A 21,641-nucleotide genomic window follows, 5' to 3' on the forward strand; every position below is an offset into this window, starting at 1 on the left:
TGTCACTTTGCAAACTCTTAATACACTATTTGAATAGTTGTGATTCTGTATCATTCTGTATCATTGACAAAGTCTCCTATTTTGTTGCATAGCTGTAAACTTCTGTAGTAAAGTGCATTGATGCATAAGTGAGAATGGGAGTTCACACGAGTCATTGTTCCCATCCCTGTTCTTCATCTCTTTCTTCCACAGATAATAGGAACTGTTAGAAATTCAGTTGTTTATAACTTTGCTGAACTCTAATCTTTTGGACTGAAATACTTTATGCCTTTTCTTTGCCCTGAGTTTAATTTTGTTTAAAGCTTTCAGCCAAAATTCTTCATCTGTTTTCGGAAGCAAAACCAGAATAATAGTCTGTGCCATTTTTTTTTTTTTCACAGCAGTCTCTTTGAAATATTGTCGTGCACATCTGAACTGGAACATCTACTTGAAATTTGTCAGTGGATGACCTCTGGCTGAGCTGTAATGTTTTAATTTTATATGAAAATCTGCAAAAATTGAGCCAATTCTCTTTTTGAAAAATTGTGATCTGGACATGGCAACACTTCTTTGTGGAATTCCCTGGAGACTGTCTGCACTCAGTGTGCTCAGCAGGATTTTGCTTTCAAGTGCATCTCCGGACTGCAATGAGCTGTGCAGAGCCTCAGAACCAGAATTGTTCCATGTTAATTAGGGGGTTGAGGAGCGGTCTTACGGCACAAAGCCAGGTGGGAAATCTCCGTGAGGCAATCCTGGCACTCGTCAGTTCCAGAATCATGCACTTGTTCCTCCTCTCCTGTCCTATCAGCACCCCAATACCTCCAGACTCCTACCAACACCTTTACTCTTGACTGTCTTAAGACTTATTTTACAAAAGGTGAGGTATCCATACTGGGCTAAAGCTTGACTACTTATGTATGCAAACAGATATGTTACTTTTGAGCATAACAAGGATACTATTCATCATACTAATGCGTAACTGTGAGTTGTGGGGAGTGTTCTCAATCACTTCATACAAGTAGGTTATACACATTTGGTCAGTACTGATTGCTGTGACAGTCATCCCAAAAAGCTCAATCTGATTCTTTAGAGATCTTAACAGATAAAATCTGGAAAGACTACTGAGACAATGAACCTAAAGGGTTTTTTCTTCAGGAGTCCCAAACTGGACCAAGTTTGGCTATACTCCTATAAGGATAGCAGAAGTTCTACACAAAGTCCACGCTCCCTGAATTTATAAGAGGAGGTGGTGAGTTTTTTTTTAAGACAGCCAAAATGCAACTTTTTTTGACATTTTTCATACAACTTCAAAGAACTATTTTAGGTAGCTACCAGGCCTATAAAATTCAGACCAAATCAGAAAGCCACTGAACGTGGTCTGATAATGGGAAGCATTAGGTGATGATAAACTATTGAAAAAAATGTTTTCAAAGGCATGTCAGTCTTGTTGGGAAGAAGACTTTAGGCCCACCTAGGCTGAATTTCTCTACTGCTTTTGCGATGGCTAGTTCAAGCTTTAAGAAAGATGGCTTCGCCTGTTGACACTGTACAGCTTAAAGTACACTTTGTGTTTTCCCTGTAGCAAAATCCATGTCAATTATGTAGGCACTTGGAAGTTGTGTGAGATAACCTTCACTGAGTTTTATTGCTGTCCTTCCCCTGAACTAGCAGCAGAGCCCACTGCAGCAGCGTGAACTTCACAGGAAGGTAGTACATGGTTGAGCAGGAGTTTCTTTTCCATGTTTGTTCAGTACATGAGAGAACAGATTTTGCAGAAAGATGTTCCAGTCTGACTGGTTATCATGACTCTTATGAAGGTAAATTTTCATTTTTCTTCAAATCATGATGGATTGTAAGTTATCTACAGGTTAGTCCTATATGCCTATGTGCCACTTGTGCCAGAGCTATCAGAAATTTGTGGTCTTACTTGCATTCAGACACTAGACAGTGTTCTGTTTTTCTCTTCCTTCCCTGCACCTGACTAGTAGACTCCTGTGAATCTATAGCAGAAGAGTTTGAGATCTATGTGAAGTTACACAACTGGTTTTAGTTACGCAGACCCTTCAGCTTTATCTAAAGGGTTTTGGGGGTGCTCAAGCTGTGGCTAACCATGGGTATCTCAAGAAAATGTCTTAGTTTCCCTCTATGAGTAAGAATTTGGAATTCTCATTCTTGTGATCACCATGCATGTTTTCCATCAGGAAATCCTGGCTACTATATGACAGTAGCTAGATGCGGAAACTGCCAAGTGTCTCTTAATGATAAATTGAGGAAACTTAATATTTCTACATCAAGAATAAATTCTTTTTCACTATGGAGAATAGTTAAGGATCGTAGCTTCCTGAAATCATTTATTGAACAGGTTGTCCCTATCATCTTGAAAATGTTTATGTGGACTGTTTGGTATTTTAAGTAACAGTTGAACCATCTTTTTGAAAAAATGAACAGTTCTTATATTTTTATGTTAATAGTTTTTCCTGTTAACAGTGCTATAGCTCCTGGATCTTCTGAAATGTACAGTGTTTTTCTAGATGAGTCTTAGTCTCAAGGCTTCATTTTCTTTTTGCTGCACAATTATGACTTTCATTTAATAAGACATGTTTCCTGGTATAAGGAGAATCTGGTTTAACATTAAGTTGTGGGGCTTCACAGAAATGGCTAAACCAGTTTTAACAGCTCACTGCTGCTGGTAGAGATGGTTCTTCTCCCTTTCTCTCTTTGTGTTAGAGTCCAGAGCTTCTCCTACCCTCATGCTGTCACTTGTCTCTTCTGGCTTCTTTTTCCTAGCTGAAGTGCTGTTTGTCTGTCTGGTGCTTCCATTAATTAGCTTATAGTGAAAAAGAGGTCAGATGAATGTTGAAAAGGGACAGGAGGGAAGCAGGAATATCCCTTTTAATAGTAGCAAAGCCATGCTATGCTAGTTATCATTGACTATCACCTGTAGGGTACCCTGGGTATGGCTAAATGCTGTTAATGAGAAACAACCTAGAAAGACCTGTACTCTTCCTTTCATGCAGGGGATGGTAAATTATCATCTCGAGCGGATATGGTGAAATAGCATCAGTCAGTTTCTCTGTTGTGTTTTGGTGTTTGTTTGGTTTTGTGTGTGGGTTTTGCTTGGTTTTTTTGTTTGTTTGGTTTGGTTTTGTGGTGTTTCCTTTTTTTTTTTTCCTTAAATACCTGCTCTCTCACAAGTTCATCATCCAGTAATCATTGTGTGATTTAGGTTTGCTCTATTTTTTGTGGTGCTGCAAGCTCTGTGTGAAATGAAGTCTCTCAAACCATTCATAAAACTGAATCTCTGCTTTCATAGACCTGATTAAGGGCAAAAGAGGAATATTAGTTTTATTGGTCCCATGTAGCTGATAGTGCTGCTGTAAAGTTTTGCAGTCCATTCCTTTGCTGCATCTTCTTGCAGTTCCTGCAGCCTATAACTTACATTTACCCCTCTTAGGCAGGAGCACTTTAGATACTTAGGGACTTTCCAATACAAATGAGCTGTCATGCATGGGTATTAGAGTGGTATCACAGGTTAGTAAGTTGACTTTTTCAGGTAAGACATTTTCCTATTGGTTATTAGGAATGCACATTAGCTAACCAGTGGGTTATTGGTCTGTGACTAGGTCTTGGTGCAACAATCTTTGGCGAAAACTGGAGTCAGATTTAGGATTGGATAGACAACATCAAAAGGCAAACTATTTATCTGTTTTATTTTAAGAAGAATTTAGGCACTAACGAAACAAGTATATTTTTCTGAGAAAATTTTCATCCTGTGGGGGCTCACTTACTTAACACAGAGGTGCTTCTTTGCTAGGAGAAGCATTTCATTCAAATAGTTTTGATGTAACTGACTGCATTATGTAAGGCGAGGAAGAAAGATGTAGCCACATCTTGACAAAAAGTATCACTTCCTTTGCATCTTACTGTACAATAGGATCCAGCTCCCTAAAGGTAAGATAGTAACATAATAACCTAGTTAACACCTCAGCTGTAAAGTACTGAGGCAATAGATGCTCTCAAGAAGAAAGACAGACCTGATTTTCTTATTAATGATTGTTCAGTCTCTCTAATGCATATCCTGTCCATATAGTCATAGTCTTACATTTTTGACAATGTGAAGAGTTAATTTTTTTGCGTGAAGCATTTATGGTACATCCTGATATTATGTTTTGAATCATGGGCATTCCTTTTTTGCATTGCAATCGAAAAGTGTTACTTTTTTAAGAAAAATTTAAAGCCACAGAAGTCTCCTTGCTCATGAGTAGAGACCAAGAGAACCTCTAAATTTATTCATTAGTTGTCTTTGTGTAAAGGTGCAGAAATCAGAAGGAGAGCAGGTTTTTCAAAGAGCTGGATCCTTTACTGTCCTCTCACTCTAAGAAAAATTTTTTGTTATCGCTAGAACAGTAACTCTAAACTTAGTAATGTATAATCTCATTATCATGAGCTTTATCTTTTTAAGATTGTTAATGGATTTTTGTATTAGTACCGTTTAACATCACTATCAGTTAAAGGAATTGTGCAATTGTTTATATAACGTGTTCAATTAAAAATAAAGCGGCGTACTCCGTGGATCTTAGGGTGAATTTGTTCTAGTGATACCAGTGGTTTGACTATCAAACAGTTCCATTACAGTCACCTGTTTTCACAAACATCGTAATTCTGCATTAACGGTTATTGATTAAAACATCTTTTATACAGAGACTGTGTACAAGTACTGACTTTGCCTTGTAACTTTAACTGGAGTAAAATGCTTAAAATGTGAAACTTAGCAGAGGCATAGATGAAGTATCTGCTGATCACTTTGCTTTAAAGGAATTTTGTTATGATTCTTCAATATTTTTACTTATTCTGTCTTGCACAAAAAAATTAAAATCTGAAGTATATTGAAGTCGTATATATTTTAAGTATATTTATTTTTGTGTATGTGTATATATATTTAGATACTAGGTAGTTCAATAATATAAAACTCTAATAAACTAACAAGCTGATATTTTTTTCCCTTACTCTTTAGAGAAATCTGCCTACCTCAGGGGCTGAACCTGCAAGGCTAATGCTTTATTTATTTATTTATTTATTTACTCGAGTTTTGATATTGCAAACAAACCAAAGGGCAGAATTTCAGAAAGCTTCAAATTCACTGAAATCATGATTCATAGTTGAGTTCAAAATATGTTCAATATATGGTCTTTCCACACTTCTGGAAGTCCCACTTCAAGTTCCTCATGTAGCCTACTTTTAGCTAGTTTCCAGAATGTTGGGGGTTTTTTACTTTTGTTTTCCTTTCTTTAAAGATGCACTTTCATTTGTTATGTATCATAAACTGTCATTGCACATGCTATATATATCCAATATATGGAATATCCAGGACAATCTTAGTGGTTTTTTTTCCCTAGCATATTAGTCCATAATTTTAAAATTATAATAATGCCTTTAAGCTAATTCTTGGTGGCATTTGAAAACCAAAATTTCAATTCCACTGCAATTTAATAATAGTGTTGGTGTTGCAGTTGGCTGTGCTGCAGCGTGACCCTGCACAGCAAGGTTTGGTGGGCGATCAGTGGCAGAGCTCGCAGGTAGAGAACCACAAAGCGTGGGTTCCTTTCAGCTGGAAAGTTGCAGAAAAATGTTTCTGATAGCTCTAACTGGGTATAGTCTAGGATAAAGTTGCCTATGGATCAAAGTGAAAACATGAACCAGGCTAGACCTACTGGCAGCCTTCCAGCTTCTTCTCCTTCTTCTTTGCAGGGTTTATATTCTTTTACCTACCCCGGTCCAGCCTGGGGAACCAGGTGCTTGCTGCCAATTAGTCTTGTCAAGACAGCCCAGAGCTTCTCTTGACAAGTCTGACTGCTGACAGCAGCTGTGGGTTAGTCTTAGGCAGGATTTTAACTCCTTACTTGCCAAATACTTTGCAGGTTAAATCCCCTGGTATCATTTTGCAGTTATTCAAATATGCTTCTATTTTATTAAAACATGTTTTATACCGAAATGGATTTAAGATTACCAGTGGTGCTATAGGGATAGGGTTTACTTGTCAAACGTCTGGCATGAAAGAATGTAAGTTGGGAGTTTAGTCATTATGAAGGTCACGCTATAAATTTGTGGATGCTGTCAGAACTGTCCATCTCGGGCCATCTTCTTCTTGATGTAGAGCATAGCTGTAGCTTGTAAGGCACCAGGCTGGTCCAGTGGTTTTCTCCCCAGTAGCTTGAAGTTTAGTCTCTTCAGTATTGCAGTGGCACAAGGAAGTTTGACCAATTTACAGGTCATCCATTAATATAGTTGTACTATAGATTACAGTTAAATGTTTCCTATTTTTAAACATTTCAAGTCATTTATGTTGCTGCAAACAAAGCTCATTTTTCATTGTGGAATTTTCCTGAGTTTTCTTGTCTTGTACATGTGTGTATGACCATGCTACTATCAAGTGCTTTGCTCCGGTAATGTTAGCAGTGAACAAAAAATACAGATGCTATCCATAAAACCTCAGTGTTTTTTCATCAGAAATGGCAAATTTGTGAACCGAGGAACTCATAGTGCAAGAGATTTTTTTTATAATTTTTTTTTTTAAGTCTGTGTAGCAATATTTAGTCTTCAGGTTAACACTAACTTCTCTAATTGCAGTTCCTAGGAAATCACAGCTTAGGCTGTCACACTTCTCAGTTGTTGTGGTTCTAGAAACTTTTGAACTTTTGGGTCTATTTCACTCAAATTTGAAAGAAGGGCGGCTTTTTTTTTTTTAATGTTTTGCAAATTGCATGAATAGCAATGCTATTTTCCTGTTTAGTCACCATTGTAGATATACCACAAAAAGATAGAGAAAGGCAAGTAGAACTTTCTTTTTATCAATTTTAAGAGGTGGCAGTTAGCTAGTTTGTATTAGAGAGTATGATCTTTTGCTTGGTCAGATAGAAAGGGAACATGGGAAGTAGCTGGGTGCGTGAGAAGAGCTCTGCGTGTAAAGGAAATGCTTGTAAGCTGTCAGGGGGCAAGGGTACTATGGTGAGGGAGAGGCATTAGGCAGGCAGTTGATGTTTTGAAAAATGTAGAGTATCAAGTGCAAAGAAATAAGACTCTTTAAACAGTATAAATTGATCCCAGAACAGAGGAACTAGCTGTTTGCAAAATAGCCATTTTGCAATTGAAAGAAATGCTCCATTTACAAAATACCTTAAATTGGATGTTTCTACTGGGCTAGTCAAGGATGTGGGATATGATTGACCCATCTTTTCAACTTTGCTTCCAATTGCCTTTGCTTCTAGTGAGGCATAGCTGTTAAGGTATGTTTTTCCTTAACTCAGAACTCCCAATAATTACATGTGAGTAACCATTAGATCAATCTTTATATCAATTTGAGATCTATTTATATTTTAGAACTTGATAGAGAAAGATATGCTTTGTTAGTGTTCTTAAAAGTAGAAACAAATTTTGCCCTGCTAGGGAAGAGCTCCGTAACTTTTTCACAGAGTACTTATGGCTTTTGCAGAGGTCATCAAGAGGGCTGCTGTACTTAACTTGAACACTGACTGGAACCATTTATCCTGCCCACATGAATTTTAAGAAAGTATATTGGCAGCTTCTGTTTGAGGAGAGTTAAACATAGCAGTACAGAAAACATTATTTGAGCAAGTGACCTAGAGTTCTCTTCCTTAGTGGGTACCTTACTTTGCTAACTTAATGCTTTTTTTTTTTTTTTTTTTTTTTACTATTTCAAATTATAAGGTGAAGTTATGGGTTGCCTACTTAGGGTGCGTGGAGGTAATTTAAAGGAAACTTCTTCTGTTTAATATTGCTTGTGTGGATTTACATGTTGTTGTGAGTGGCCATCGGGATATTGCCTAAACGATTTGAGGGTGTCTTTACTTGGAATTATTATGCATCATTGTCTTGAATTTGCAGAGCTTCTACCATAGACACCTACCAGTATGTGGAGTTCTCGGTAGATCTGTATAGCATTACTGCTGTATTAATAGCTGAAATCTATGCTTGCTATGTGTAGTTCTGTGATCCTTATATAATTAGAAATGCTAGCTTTGTTCATGATGATTGTATTATTATCCACTAGATTTGTATAAGTACAGGGAAAAGAGTATTTCAGAAACAACTGTCTCTTTACTGTTGGTTTAGTGTTGTTCGTGTTCTGTTCTTCCATTGATGGCTTTTCTGTTTCAGGGATTTTAGATTTTCTGAACAGAAAAGAAATGGATGGCAACTGTACACTATTTTCTTATCTAACATGTGAACACCTGTAGTCCTGACAGTGTCCTTTTTGAAACCCAAAGCCTAGTCAGGGGCTACGAGGATGTACCCCACTGTTCAAAATATCTTGGAATATTTTTGAACTGGAGTTACCAATGTATCACTGCTTGGAAAGAAACTGGCAGAACATCAGCTATCCAGGCTAAGACTGCTTTTTGCTTGTTGTGAATCTGCATCAAGGAGGGGGAGGAGATTACTTCTTACTTTCAGGTTGGCACAATGGCAAAATATCATTATTTTTCTTTGACTTGACAGTCTGCCGGCCTAAGTCCTTGAAACTCATAGCTTTCCCTGTGCTTTAGCAGGACACGTCAAGCCAAGTCAGCGTTTTATTTTTGAAGTAAACGTTTTCAGTGGCTGAACTTTCAACATGAATGTTCAAAGCAGCAGCTTAAATAGAGTCCTAATCTCTCTCTTCGCAGCCAGAACCCCACAGCTGATTAATATATAGGCTTCAGATTCAGATTTCTCTTCAAAGTAGCTGGCTAAGGTCTCAATATGGTGAGCAGAACAAACCAGTGCTGCTGTGGAAGGAAGCAGTCTTGCCCTGGCTGCTGCTTCCTCCCTCCTCATCCGATCCTCCGTTGTGTTAGTATAAATGTTTATAAAGAAGTCATAAACCAGATGGAGTAAATGACTGAGACCTTTTCTGAGAATTGTTTTTAGTCTGGATCGGTTCCTTGAGCTGGTTGACCAAGCAGCTACACGGTGCTGACCATCTCCTGCACCAGCACGAGTGGCCGGGAGGAGGCTGATGCCATTTCTTTTGGTTGCAATGCTGACTTAGAGCACTTTTGTGTGTTGTTGGAATTACAGCTCGATATTGTTTACCTCTTCTTGGCAGGTTTGAGTTTTGATTTGAGGGTTCAGACCTTCAGATTCTTCTCCCTATGCAACTGCACTTCCAAATTATCAGAGCCTGCTAGGAAAAAAACAGTAGTGCTTTGCCACACTAAGGCTTTCATGAACACTTGAGACACTTGGCCCCTTAACCTTGTCTAGTTTAAAAACAAATCTAGCAGCCACCTCTTCCTTTAAGCCCTCCAAATCAGTTCTTCAAGCTGTCTGTGGTGAGCACGTTTTTGTGTGTAGAATGCATGGTTCCACTTAAGCCAATGTATTCCTTTTTTTTAAGAAAAGTTGTCCCTAGTAGTACAGTAGTAATTTATTATTTCTGGAATGTGTAGTGGAAGGGAGGAAGTTGCTTTGTAATCCTTATTATTGCCCTTTTTTACTTCCACAAGAGGGTTACTTTAAATGGTAGGTGTTTGCCAGCCTTATTGATTTTGACTGAATAAGGTTGAGGCATGCTTATGTGAGCAGCTTTGTTAGTGCATCCCTAGGAGCAGTAGCCTATAGCAGGCATTTGGCAATGTGCAAATTGGACATTAACCTCTTCAGCAAGCATACCTTGATGGAAGCAAATGTCTTTAATAATGGAGTCTCTTGTCACTGCTAAGTGAATCATTTTAAAGTAAGGAACAATCCAAATAGAAGTGCAGTCTCTCTCCATTCCTTTTACGTATGGTCCAAGGTGATGTTCCCTGGTACCACTGAATGTGCTAACCTGCTTGCTTCTGTATGCTTGCGCTCGCGTTGCACTAAACAGTGTACAAGGAGCAGAGAGGCTGCAATTTCTCTCACTCCCCTCTTCCCTCCTCTTTCAGGTTATTGGGTTTTTTGACTCATAAGAATTGTCTGGGTTTTGTTTTCTTTCAATGTTTTGTCCTTGTTGTCTTTTCAATGTTTTGAAGCTATCCTCATATGAAAATACCAAAACAAAGACCCTTGTAGATTCTTGGTTTTGAAATAAGCACACTATATCTGTTTTGTAAGGTGTCATACATTACACAGTGTTTCAGCATTTGTGCAAATGGTATGTTTTAGGGAGTTAATATTTTGAATGTAATTTACCATATCAACTAATTTTTAAATTGGGTAACACTGAGAGTGAAGCAAGTGTATTATCTTTAGGAGAGAGCACAACCTTGTCTTTGGATGTTCATCCTAGGAAGTCACAGGCAGAAAGCTCTGGCTAGATCTTGTGACACTTCTGGAAACAGTGGTCTGAGTTTTCACAGTAATCTATTAATACGTGGTGTTTCAGGATTACAAACAGGTTGTAACTGGTGCCTTTATTGAAATCGTTACATGAATGGTTTTCCTAGCTCTCTTTGTGGCTTCGTCATTTGTGCGCTCAGAATACTTGAAGACTACACTCATGCAAACTTCACAGCTTTGAATGTCTCTAAACTTATTGCAAGTGGGAATACAGTGTTAAGATACTACTGCTCGTTGCTTCTGTAATCCCTGTAGGGTGCTTACTACTGTTATTTGTTTTTTTTTTAGATAACTTATGCCAATTTATAGTAGATAGAATTTTTTTTTTTTTTAGCTAAAAAGAGATTGTTTTAGGAATATTAGTATAACTTTAATTTTTCTGAGAAAATCTACAAATTGATGAATTCACTTTGTGCATTTTGATGGAATTAAATTTATTTTCTGTTTAAGCTTAAGTAACCGCTGGCAGTGCTCCTTCATAAAACTGGGATGGCTTTAGGGCCAGTTAAAAAGTAATTTGTATTTTGTCAACCTTAGCACTGCCACAAGAAATCTGTGAAACCACACATCTGTTGCACGTTGATTTAAACTAATTTAAAATTGCTAGATTGAATATTAAATACTTTACCAATGGCTCAAGTTTTATTCTAACACGAGGTTGAGAGGTTTAACTGAGGCAGTCACCAAATTCAAGAAACTGTTTTGCATTAGTGAAGGATGGTTCCCAAAGCAACGACTCCCTCCTGGAGCCACCGGGCAGCTTGTCCAACAGGCTGTGTCAGCTGCCTGGCAATGGTGATGTGATAGGCAGTATATTGACTGCTCATGTTTGTGAGCGGAACTGAGGAATAATAGTGATGTATACAGTTAAGATTAGTATCATTAAGCATGAAATTTCAAGATAAGCTTCTGCATCCTTTTTGTGTTTGTGATGAATTAAAATGATTAGCATGGAGCCCCTTTGCCACCTATGCCCAGTAAAACAGCATTACTGGTTTTATTTGCAAGTGGAATGCAAGTGTATCTTCAGAGGCCTGTATGACCTAATGTTTTAAGTAAGGCTTTATTTAAAATTGTACAGCCCTTATTCTAGCAACTTAACCTTTCGTTTGTTCTGTTAAGGCTTTGCTCTCAATCAATTGTAGTATGTTTTACTACCTTGTGTTTGTAGACTTGCTAGGAACTTAATGGGGAAAAAAGAAAAGGGGGAATGGGGGTAAACATTAATGTTGCAAAAGAACTTTACTTTTGCTTTAATCTTCATTTTGTACGAAGATTTTGTTCCTGTAACTGCTTGCTGGAAAAGTTACTTCTATGGAATCTTTCAATAGTAGTCATATGGTCTAACTTTAAAAGCATTTCAGCAATTTTAGTGCTTCCAGGGGTGAATGGAAACTAATGTTTAGTACTTTCTGACATTACTCTGGAATTTCTGCCTAGGAATATTAACTTCTAATATTCAACTAGTGACTACTTAACCCCATAGTTCTTTATTCCAGTAAATATACATCATATTTGAATATTTTTCTTCCTGTTCTGCATGTAAACTTTTAACATAAGTTCCCAATGTTTTCTGTTAACTCTTACTGCTGTCCTGGGCTTGGTTCTAATGTGGAGAAGCAAATCATTCTCCTCTGTCCTTTTACTGTTAGATTTCTGACAGTGGTGCGAGCATACTAAATCCCTCAACTCCTCTTGGATTTCTGAAACACAATGATGATTATTTTAGGGAAGTGCTGACCTACTCTTTTAATAAAGAACTTGTCTTGTATTCCACTTACTTTCCCATTTTTAGAATCGTGGTTCATATTCCTCTTGCTTCACAATCATATAACATCCTTGTGGCAAGTACAGCAGTTGCTTACCTGGAAAAGTAATATTAGAAAAGTGTGTATTTTTAGCTGCCTTTTGATGTGATGTAGCAGCTGGAAACAAGGAGGAGAGGCAGTGTGAGGTGATCCGACAGCACTGCCAACCACAACTTGGGAACCACTGCTTTGGACTTGAGACCAAAATGTGGGGAAACCATTTTTACAGGCCCAAGTATGCCCATTGTGCCTGGCACTTCAATGATCCAGGTGCTGTCGCTCACTCTTGGTTCTCAAAAGGGTCATTTGAGGGTCTTCCCCGGACCCTATTTGACAAAGATTGTTAATGGATGAAAAAGAAAGTTTTGTGAAGTTTTTTGTTTGTGTTAATATGCATTAAAAATCTGTAATCAGCAGGCAGTTCTACGTACTCGGTTTAGGTATAATTAGTAAAATATCCCTTTGATACCAGTGACTAATTGTCAGCATCTAAAATAAGATATTCCAACAACTAACAAAAACACTGGTTTTTTTTCTTTATAGTAATCATGTCCACAGCTCAGAGAAGGAATCTAGCAAGTTCATGTTGAAGTATATTCTCAAGACAAGATACAGTGACTCGTATGCTTTTCTGGGTAAGAAGAGTATCCATATTCTTTTGAGTATGACAAAAAGTACTTAACCTTTTAAATCTAACTTTTGAAATGTACAATCTGTCAAGCCAGTATGGTGGGGATTTTGAGTGAGGGGTTTTGTTTGTTTTTTCTTTGTTCTTGAAGCTTTCTGGGCAACTGTAGAGGACTTTCCACCCATCATTTAACAGACTAAAGACATTCTAGACTTAATAGTGCAAAGTAAGAGGAATAATGAGCAATTTTAGAATAAAAGACACCACTGAATAGTGTATGGCTGTTTGGTTAGAAAAGTAATTACAGTTCATTGTCGCAAAGATGTGTCCTGTTTCTAGCCTGATTTCTCAAGGGATTGGAGGTTATATACTCTCTCTTCCTTTTCCCTTCCTCAAAAATTTAAATATCTCAGTGACTAGGAAGAGAAAGAAATGTACAACTTCAGAGAAAAGTGGGTTGAAGTCAACCTTATATAGACACTGTGTTGACAGACTGGCAGCCAGCAAACATATGCTGCCTCCTGGTCAGCATGGATATTCTGACACACCACAAACAGCTATGATTATTGCAATGGCATGATACATGGTTGTATGACTTCTACAAATCTGTATGTGATCTGACTTTATTAGTTCTGCTACTCTTAGAACTCCACCGGCCTCCCCAGCTTGGTCCAGAAAAAACAATATTTTAGGCATCTTTTTTTTTTTTTAATCGTGAAGACATTCCTTCCTCATTTGCTTACACACTTTCAATTTTGTGTATGTGCAGATCTCTATAGCGTGTTCTATGTACAACATTTCTCTGCAAGTGTCTCCCTCCTTAATAACTGCATGTGTGGTGTTTGGATTGTTATTAGCACTGTGTTCTAGGTAACTTATACCAGTAATCTCCAGAGACTGTTAAGGCCTGATTTCCCTGTATCCACACTAAATTCTTAAGTTTTTACTTTATGCAATTGGATGTAGATACCTAGCTTGCTGGGTTTGCTGAAGTATCTGAGGAGGGGGTGGGGAAGAAAGCTTTTGCTCCTTTTGCTTTCTGTTCCTGTAACAGTTAGGTGTTTCACATTCATTATCCTTCGTGATTTTCATGTAAGCTATACCTCTGACTCTTCTCCAGTCTCAATGGATTCTGTTATAAAGTCACAGGCTTACAGCTGTGCTTCTATCTTAAGGGACTTCTAGACTGGTTCACTGGAATATTGCTTACTTGTTTATCATCCACATTATTTCATGAGACTCGGTGCATTCAGTCATTGCTTCAGATTCCTTTCTAGCTGTGAAGAGGAAAGAACTACAGCAACAGAGGAATGTTGCTTCAAAATAATATGTTTCGAAAGAACAGAGCAGTTTCCGTTAAGAGTTAAATTAGATAAGACGACATGTTTTAGTCCTTTAAGTTTAGCAGTTCTCTCAGAACTTAATTAGATCTAATTTAGCTTGGCATTGCCTGACTCTTAGTACAGAATTAGCCTGTTTCTCTCTGTCCTAGGGCAGTCCTGTGTTTTTGGCAGTCTTGTTCCAATTACCAAAATCGGTTTCTAAAGAAGTAGTTGCAGAATACACACTGCTAATGTTTTTATCTTTTTACTGTATCTTCATGATTCACTATCATCGTGTTTCTGCTCCCGAGCTGCTTTCTTTTTACGTGCTCTTACTAAAGATAGAAAAGCTCCTTGGGCTCTTTCGTTCTTCTGTATCTTAAGTAATAAAGCCAGACAAGTTTTTTTTAGATGTTTTTATTAGTATGTCAGAGACTTCATAATTCTGAAATTCTGCTGATGTCTTCCTGCCTTTCCATGTCTTTTGGCAATTGCCTCATCTAAGAATGCGGAGTACTTTTTTGCCCCCTAAATTTCTATTTTTGTGCTAATTTTTTTTAAGTTCCAAGCTATAACTGACAAGACTATCTGACCTGCAGCTTTTGCTTTTAGATGGTGTATGTAGACATTTGCACGGCACTTGTTGGATTTCACTAACTGCTCTCATAGTTTAGAGTGACTTGAATAGTTCTTTTTCAGGATTTGGTTTTACTGCTACTTCTTGGAAGCTTATCAGGGAGTGATACCTTACATGTGACTTACAAATTCTGTCTAAAATTAAGAATTTCAGACTCCATATTTCTTAGCCATCAAATACAACTAAGCAGACCTACCTGTGTGCCTACAGAAAAATGTGAGGGCATGCTAGTATATAAAATGTTTGTAATTTCCCAAATGTTTTCTTCACGGTGATTTTTCTGAATATCAAAATGGTGTGATGCGTATCACTTCTACATAACTATACAAACCCGAGGGCACTTTTTCAAAGGTAGTGTGTTCAATTAACAGTCGTCTTGTGTTTATAACTTAATTGATAACTGAAGATATCCTCATTTTTTTTAAACTGTGTTTTTATTTTAATATTTCTTCTCCTTTTGAATTTAGATAACGTAATCCATGGATAAAGTGGGAAAGATGTGGAACAATTTCAAGTACAGGTGCCAGAATCTCTTCAGTCATGAGAGTGGAAGCCAAAATGAAAATGTAGTTGTGAACTCCAGTAGTTGTTCATCTGCTAAAGAGAAAGCTATCCAGATAACTGATTTGGCTCAACAACAACCCAGCAGCCCTTTGAGAGAAAACATTGCTTTGCAATTAGGTTTAAGTCCTTCAAAGAATTCGGCAAGGCGGAACCAAAACTGTGTCACAGAAATTCCTCAGATTGTTGAAATAAGCATTGAGAAAGAGAATGACTCGTGTGTCACCACGGGAGCTAGGCTTGCTCGAAGGGACTCTTATTCTCGGCATGCTCCTTGGGGTGGGAAGAAGAAGCATTCCTGCTCTACCAAAACACAGAGCTCCTTGGATACTGAAAAAAGGTTTGGTAGAACACGAAGTGGTTTGCAGAGGAGGGAGAGAAGGTATGGGGTGAGCTCTGTCCATGATATGGATGCAGTATCAAACAGGACAGTAGGTAGCCGTTCTCTGCGTCAGCGTCTACAAGATACTGTTGGGCTGTGTTTTCCCATGAGAACTTACAGTAAACAGTCCAAACCTCTGTTTTCTAACAAAAGAAAGATCCATCTCTCTGAACTAATGCTTGAGAAATGCCCTTTTCCTGCAGGCTCAGATCTGGCTCAGAAGTGGCATCTGATTAAACAGCACACAGCGCCTGTGAGTCCTCATTCAACTTTTTTTGACACATTTGATCCTTCCTTGATTTCAACAGAAGATGAAGAAGACAGGCTTAGAGAGAGACGTAGACTTAGTATTGAAGAAGGGGTTGATCCCCCTCCCAATGCCCAAATACATACGTTTGAAGCTACAGCACAGGTTAATCCATTGTATAAACTGGGACCAAAGTTAGCCCCTGGTATGACTGAGCTGACCGGGGACAAAAACATAACACCTCCGGGGAACTGTGACTCTGAAGAGGACACAACAACACTTTGTCTGCAGTCACGCAGGCAGAAACAGCGTCAGATGTCTGGAGAGAGCCACGGCCATATTAGCAGGCAGGGGGCTTGGAAAGTGCATACTCAAATTGATTACATCCATTGCCTCGTGCCAGACTTACTTCAGATCACAGGTAACCCCTGTTACTGGGGTGTGATGGACCGCTATGAAGCAGAAGCACTTCTGGAGGGTAAACCCGAAGGCACTTTTTTGCTCAGGGATTCTGCGCAGGAGGACTACCTCTTCTCTGTGAGCTTCCGTCGTTATAACCGATCGCTACACGCACGCATTGAGCAGTGGAATCACAACTTTAGTTTCGATGCCCACGATCCCTGTGTGTTTCACTCCTCCACTGTTACAGGGCTTCTGGAACACTACAAAGACCCTAGCTCCTGCATGTTCTTTGAACCGTTACTTACTGTATCTCTGAACAGGACTTTCCCCTTTAGTCTGCAGTATATCTGCCGGGCAGTAATCTGCAGGTGCACTACGTATGATGGAATTGATGACCTTCCTCTACCCTCAATGTTGCAAGACTTTCTAAAGGAGTATCACTATAAACAAAAAGTCAGGGTGCGATGGCTGGAGCGGGAACCTATAAAAACAAAGTAAATGGAAATCAGAATAAGCTTCTTTGTGCTTTTTTTTTCGTGTGTGTTACAGTTTAACTGCAGCGAGCGCACCAACAATGTCTAGCTTTTCTGCAATATCCTATTTAAGCTGAGTGTTAGTATCCTGTCAGATGCTGCCTGCTGTTAATCAAACTAAGTTGTGATGCCTCTTGGAAACAATAAGCAGACACAATTCTGCACGTTTTTCATTAAAGCCTAATGAAAATATTTTTGCTAATTTCTAAATATTTTTGTTTCCCTTTTATAGCTGTAGTAATTGGATGAAGAAACTATGAGGCATTTTCCATGGGGCATTCATGTAATGCTAATAAAGAAATGCTTTATTAGAGGAGCATTTTTGCTAATATTTGAAGTATTTTTTTAAAATTATCTTCTTGAAAACTTTCCACTACTCAAAGTGCTCATTTAGCTCACAAACAAGTTTCCAAATACTAGTGAATAAGAGTATTTTCTTTTAATGAAGAGCAGTTCATTAGAAGCAGTCCATTAAGAGTTAATGGTGTTTTGATGCTGACAGATGAATCATGCTTTTCTCAGCGTATAAGGTTTCCTAATCATTAAGACTTGAATATGCCTGCTCAGTACTGTAATTCTATTTTAAACACTTGGAGATTTAAGTGGCATTGTTAGCAAAAGTAATACTGTCTTGAACAGTTAAATACCTTCCAGTGTGAATTACTGATTCAGTAGCATTTAGATTACTGCCATGACACAAAAGGTTGTGTTTTTTTTTCTAAAACAGAATTTGGTGGCTTGACTGTTCGTAACTTACAATGGAAGGTAATAGTCAGGAGAAAAAAAATGTTTAATTATTTAAAGTTGTCTGATATTTTTATGGAGAAAATGACAAGTGGTTGAATTATTGTAATCAGAATACAAAATCTGACATGTCTGAAATAAATGTCAGGTTTCAAAGGTACTGTTACACTTTACTTGTAAATATCTTTCCATTTGCGCTTTTAAAAATGTTTTGAAGTAATATGCACTGATTATACTTTCAACAGATTACTTGGAAACAAGATTCTAAGTTCTGTTTGCTTATTTAATCAGAGATGGAACTTAAAATAGTTCCATCTTAGACATTTTTGCACTAAAATTTTGTTGGAATGCCCTGACCCCTGTTTAATGTTTTGTACCAATTATGAGTGCTCCCTAGTTTCTTTACCAGCTGCTACAGTATGTTATTACTTATTTCTCTATGGCAGTGACCTGTGCAAGGTAGGGAACATTTTGGCTGCAAGTACAATAAACGTTATTCTTGTATGCTACACTAACCCTTCTATTGATGTATTTTTCTGCTTGCTGTGCCTTGTTCTGGCTTTTTGTGCTAATAAAGTACAGTATGTTCAGTGTTATACTTGTATATCTGCTCTGTTTTTATATATTCACGTAACTTGTAGCAGTTAACTGAATTTTTAATAGGCTTTTCTTAGTCCTTAGTATAGGTAATGCACAAATACCGTGCAGCTGAATATTGGTTGGTCAGCACACCATATTCCTGGGTTTTGTTACACACTTATCAGAAACCTAACAGTGTACACCATTCAATAATGTTTCTGTAGTCACTGCAAAGTAATAGGCTTGTCTGCAGGCTTACAGTATTTGAAATTTTTTTGTAATGTAAAGGATAAATGTTAAGCAAAAAGTATTCTACGTTACTGATCCCCTGTAATGGTTGCTGAAGGTGTTTCAGCTTGTTATATAGCTAACTGCTAAAGCTTCATGTTTTGATACTCCCCACTGAGTACGGGATGATTATTCCTGCAAATTGACAGTACAGCAGTGGCATTTGTTCACTTTTAGACTATTTTAATAAATAGATGTACACGCAAACTGGCCAAATGTCCTGTTTTTACCAAAGAATACTGTCAATTTATGTTGGGGTATTTTTTTAGTGAAAAACTTAAGAGTGGAGAGGTGCAATTTCTGTTGTGTCGAATATTCATCCCAAGCTATGATAAACCAAAGTATTTGACAACTTCATCTGAACTTAGTGATGTATATATGTATGTTGGTAGAGCTTATAACTTTTACGTCAACGGTGTTGTCATTTTTCTTGAACTCCCAATGCACCTGAAGGGGAATGATTTAAATAATTTTGTAATGACTGGAACAGCACTACATAGAAGCTCATACTGCAAGGGGGTAATCTGAAGCACCCAGAAAGCACTTTAAAACATGTGTTTATATGCTTGTGGAAAACTTGTGATCCCATTATGCATTCTTTGTAGTAGCTTATCTTCTTTCATGTGTTAAAAGACTTCAACTGTTAAAATGGAACTTTGTTTAGAATATGTAAATACTAAGTTTATGTAAGTATGTACAAATGTGCTAATGGTCACTTAAGTTTTGAATTTTGTGTGTCGTCTGATATGCAACTCCTGGTTTAAAATCTGCTCTAAGCATAAAATAGGAAAAACAGTCACCAGCATGAAATTGCACCCAAGTGTACCTTCACTGTGTCGTTCTCACTGTTCCCTCAGTTGGATCTGAATTCCAGTTGAGTTTACTTTAACTCTTGCTTTCAATACTAGTATCATACAGTCAACCTGCAACCGAGCTTTGTCCCAGTGTAGGGACGCGTTTTCTGTTTACACCCGTTGCAGTTGCTTGTCGTAAACTAGCTGATGAGATTCGAGCTGTGACATTATCAATGTGGTCAGGAATACACATTCATTTAACTTTTTTATCATGTGGTGGAATCTTTGGAGAGAAAAAAAAAAAATAAAAACCCCAAACCCTGATCTCAGAAAGTTTGCTCTTGCATTTGTGTAAATAGTCTTTATGGAGAGGATTTATTGCTCCCTTAAAACACACAAAAAAGGAATGATCTATTTCGCTACAACTTTTTTAAAGCTTTGCTTCACTGAAGTATACAGAGTAACTTGCTAGTGTGGTTATGCTAAAAATAATCACTTTTTAAATTATGGTAAACTTGAGTGTTGACTACTCAAGTCGCAGTGTATTTCTTAATGAATACATTTATTTTCAGTTCTAAAGGCATTAAAGCATTGGTATGTTGAGAATGCAAGTAGTTGATTCCTCATTGCTGTTTGAGGAGTATGCTTTAACTTTAGCATTCTGATTTTGTTTAGAAAATCTTAAGTGTCATCTTCAAAAGATGTGCACAAACCACTGATTTTATTTTTTTTTTTTAACAATAGGATTCAATATAATAAGGTATGCCAGCATGATTCCAATCTAATCTGGTTACATGAGAGAAGTATTTGAACCATAATCTTGTAAAGTGTTCTTTCAAGGTGATTCTTATTTCTGCAGAAAGGGCTATAGAAAGGGCTTACTTGGTGGGATTATTTTGCAAAAAAAAAAAACCAGAGATTTTTGACCACATTTGAAAAGCACAGGGTGGTGGTGCTATGTGGGAATTAAGATCTTTGAACACTTAGCAAAACTTAGTGGTTTTGTTATGTATAAATACACACATCATTATACTTTAGAAAGTCAGCAACAGTTCTACTTTACAAAGATACAGAAATTTAAAATTATTTTAATTTCCAATTAACACGTTATCTAACATTGCAAAATTATTGTGTAAATAGAACAATGTCGTTAATGCATTAACATGCAGCACGTGGAGGTGTTTTATTCTATAAGTGCATCATTGTTTTGTGGAGCAGAATTACACTTAAAAAAATCAGGGCATTAAATCCAAATCTTTTTAGAAATCTGTCTTTATGTCCCCATGGACTTGGAGAAAAGTAGCTATGCTATATTTTGTCTTTATATGAGGGTCTACAGGTTGTTTTAGTTTTGTTTCTTCTTTTACATATGTTTTAAAGGCATAACTCTTCTGAAAATACTCTTAAAGACATGTAGACACTTGTGGTCCAAACAATTTGCTTGTCAAAATGAAACTTCTCTTAAGAAAATAAGTTACAAAGCCATGTTTTGCATTTATGTACTTTAAATTTGGTGTGTATTTGAAGACTTCTTTCTTAGAAAACAATAGTCTTTAAAGGAGAAGCATACAGACTTTGAAAGACCTGTGTATCCATAATGTATGACAAGGTGAATTCAAGCCTTTGCTAGATGTCATCATGACAGTCAGACACATCCTTAAACCCATGTTTAAGGTTCTGTACTGTTTAGAAACAAGCAAAGATTCTGAATATCTGTGATACAAATCCAGTTTGCTTTAGTCTCTGTGTGCAAGCCAAAATATTTGCAGAATGCTTTAAAGCTCGTCTCTGCTGCAAAGTTGCATGTAAGACTGAAGCTGTCAAGTCAGAAGTTGCTGAGAGATGAATGCATACGGAGCATGGGCTTTCTTTTTTTCAAAGTGATCTGGAAATACCGTATTTAATAGAAAAATATTAACTGAATCTTCTGTCATTCTTTCTAAAATAATATCTGTCTCATTTTAAAATCGCTCACATTTAAAATGATGAGGGTGCTTTGAGTCTCATTTTCCTAAAGGGTTATCGTAAAATGATCGTGTATGTGCCAAACCTTAGTCTGCGAGCATCTGCATAGCCCCCATATGTATATATGTCAGACTCCTCCAAGCATGTGTGCATTCATGGTCTTTCCTGAAGCTACATGAAGTACGCCAATATGGTGAGCATTAATATACTGGCATTTTAAAAAATTCTCTCTCTTTCTGTCTGTGCATGGCATACATTGCAAATAAAAGGACTATTTTATTTGTATCTTCAGCTGCATTTGTATATTATAGCCCATAGATTGCTGTTTGTTTTCCTGCTATTGCCACGCTTGCCTAAACAGTTGTCTCCTGACTGCGACCGCAGGAGAATTTTTGTTCATAATTGCTTTTTTAAAAATCTCACAATAGATAGAAATCAAATCAGTTGGC

At 37.4% G+C, this 21,641-nt stretch overlaps 1 protein-coding gene across 1 annotated transcript in view; it reads left to right on the forward strand.

Moving 5' to 3' along the window:
- The window catches only part of SOCS5 (suppressor of cytokine signaling 5), a 29,586-nt gene extending 12,767 nt beyond the window's left edge, over positions 1–16,819 (forward strand). The window contains exons 2-3 of the mRNA XM_082481568.1: positions 12,654–12,745; positions 15,165–16,819. Coding sequence (XP_082337694.1) covers positions 15,177–16,787 — 1,611 coding nt within the window. The 5' untranslated portion in view covers positions 12,654–12,745; positions 15,165–15,176 and the 3' untranslated portion in view covers positions 16,788–16,819. The remainder of the gene's footprint in view (positions 1–12,653; positions 12,746–15,164) is intronic.
- The last annotated feature ends 4,822 nt before the right edge of the window (positions 16,820–21,641 follow it).

This window comes from Vanellus vanellus (genome assembly GCF_965231255.1).
Source record: "Vanellus vanellus genome assembly, chromosome: 3".
Classification (NCBI taxonomy): domain Eukaryota; kingdom Metazoa; phylum Chordata; class Aves; order Charadriiformes; family Charadriidae; genus Vanellus; species Vanellus vanellus.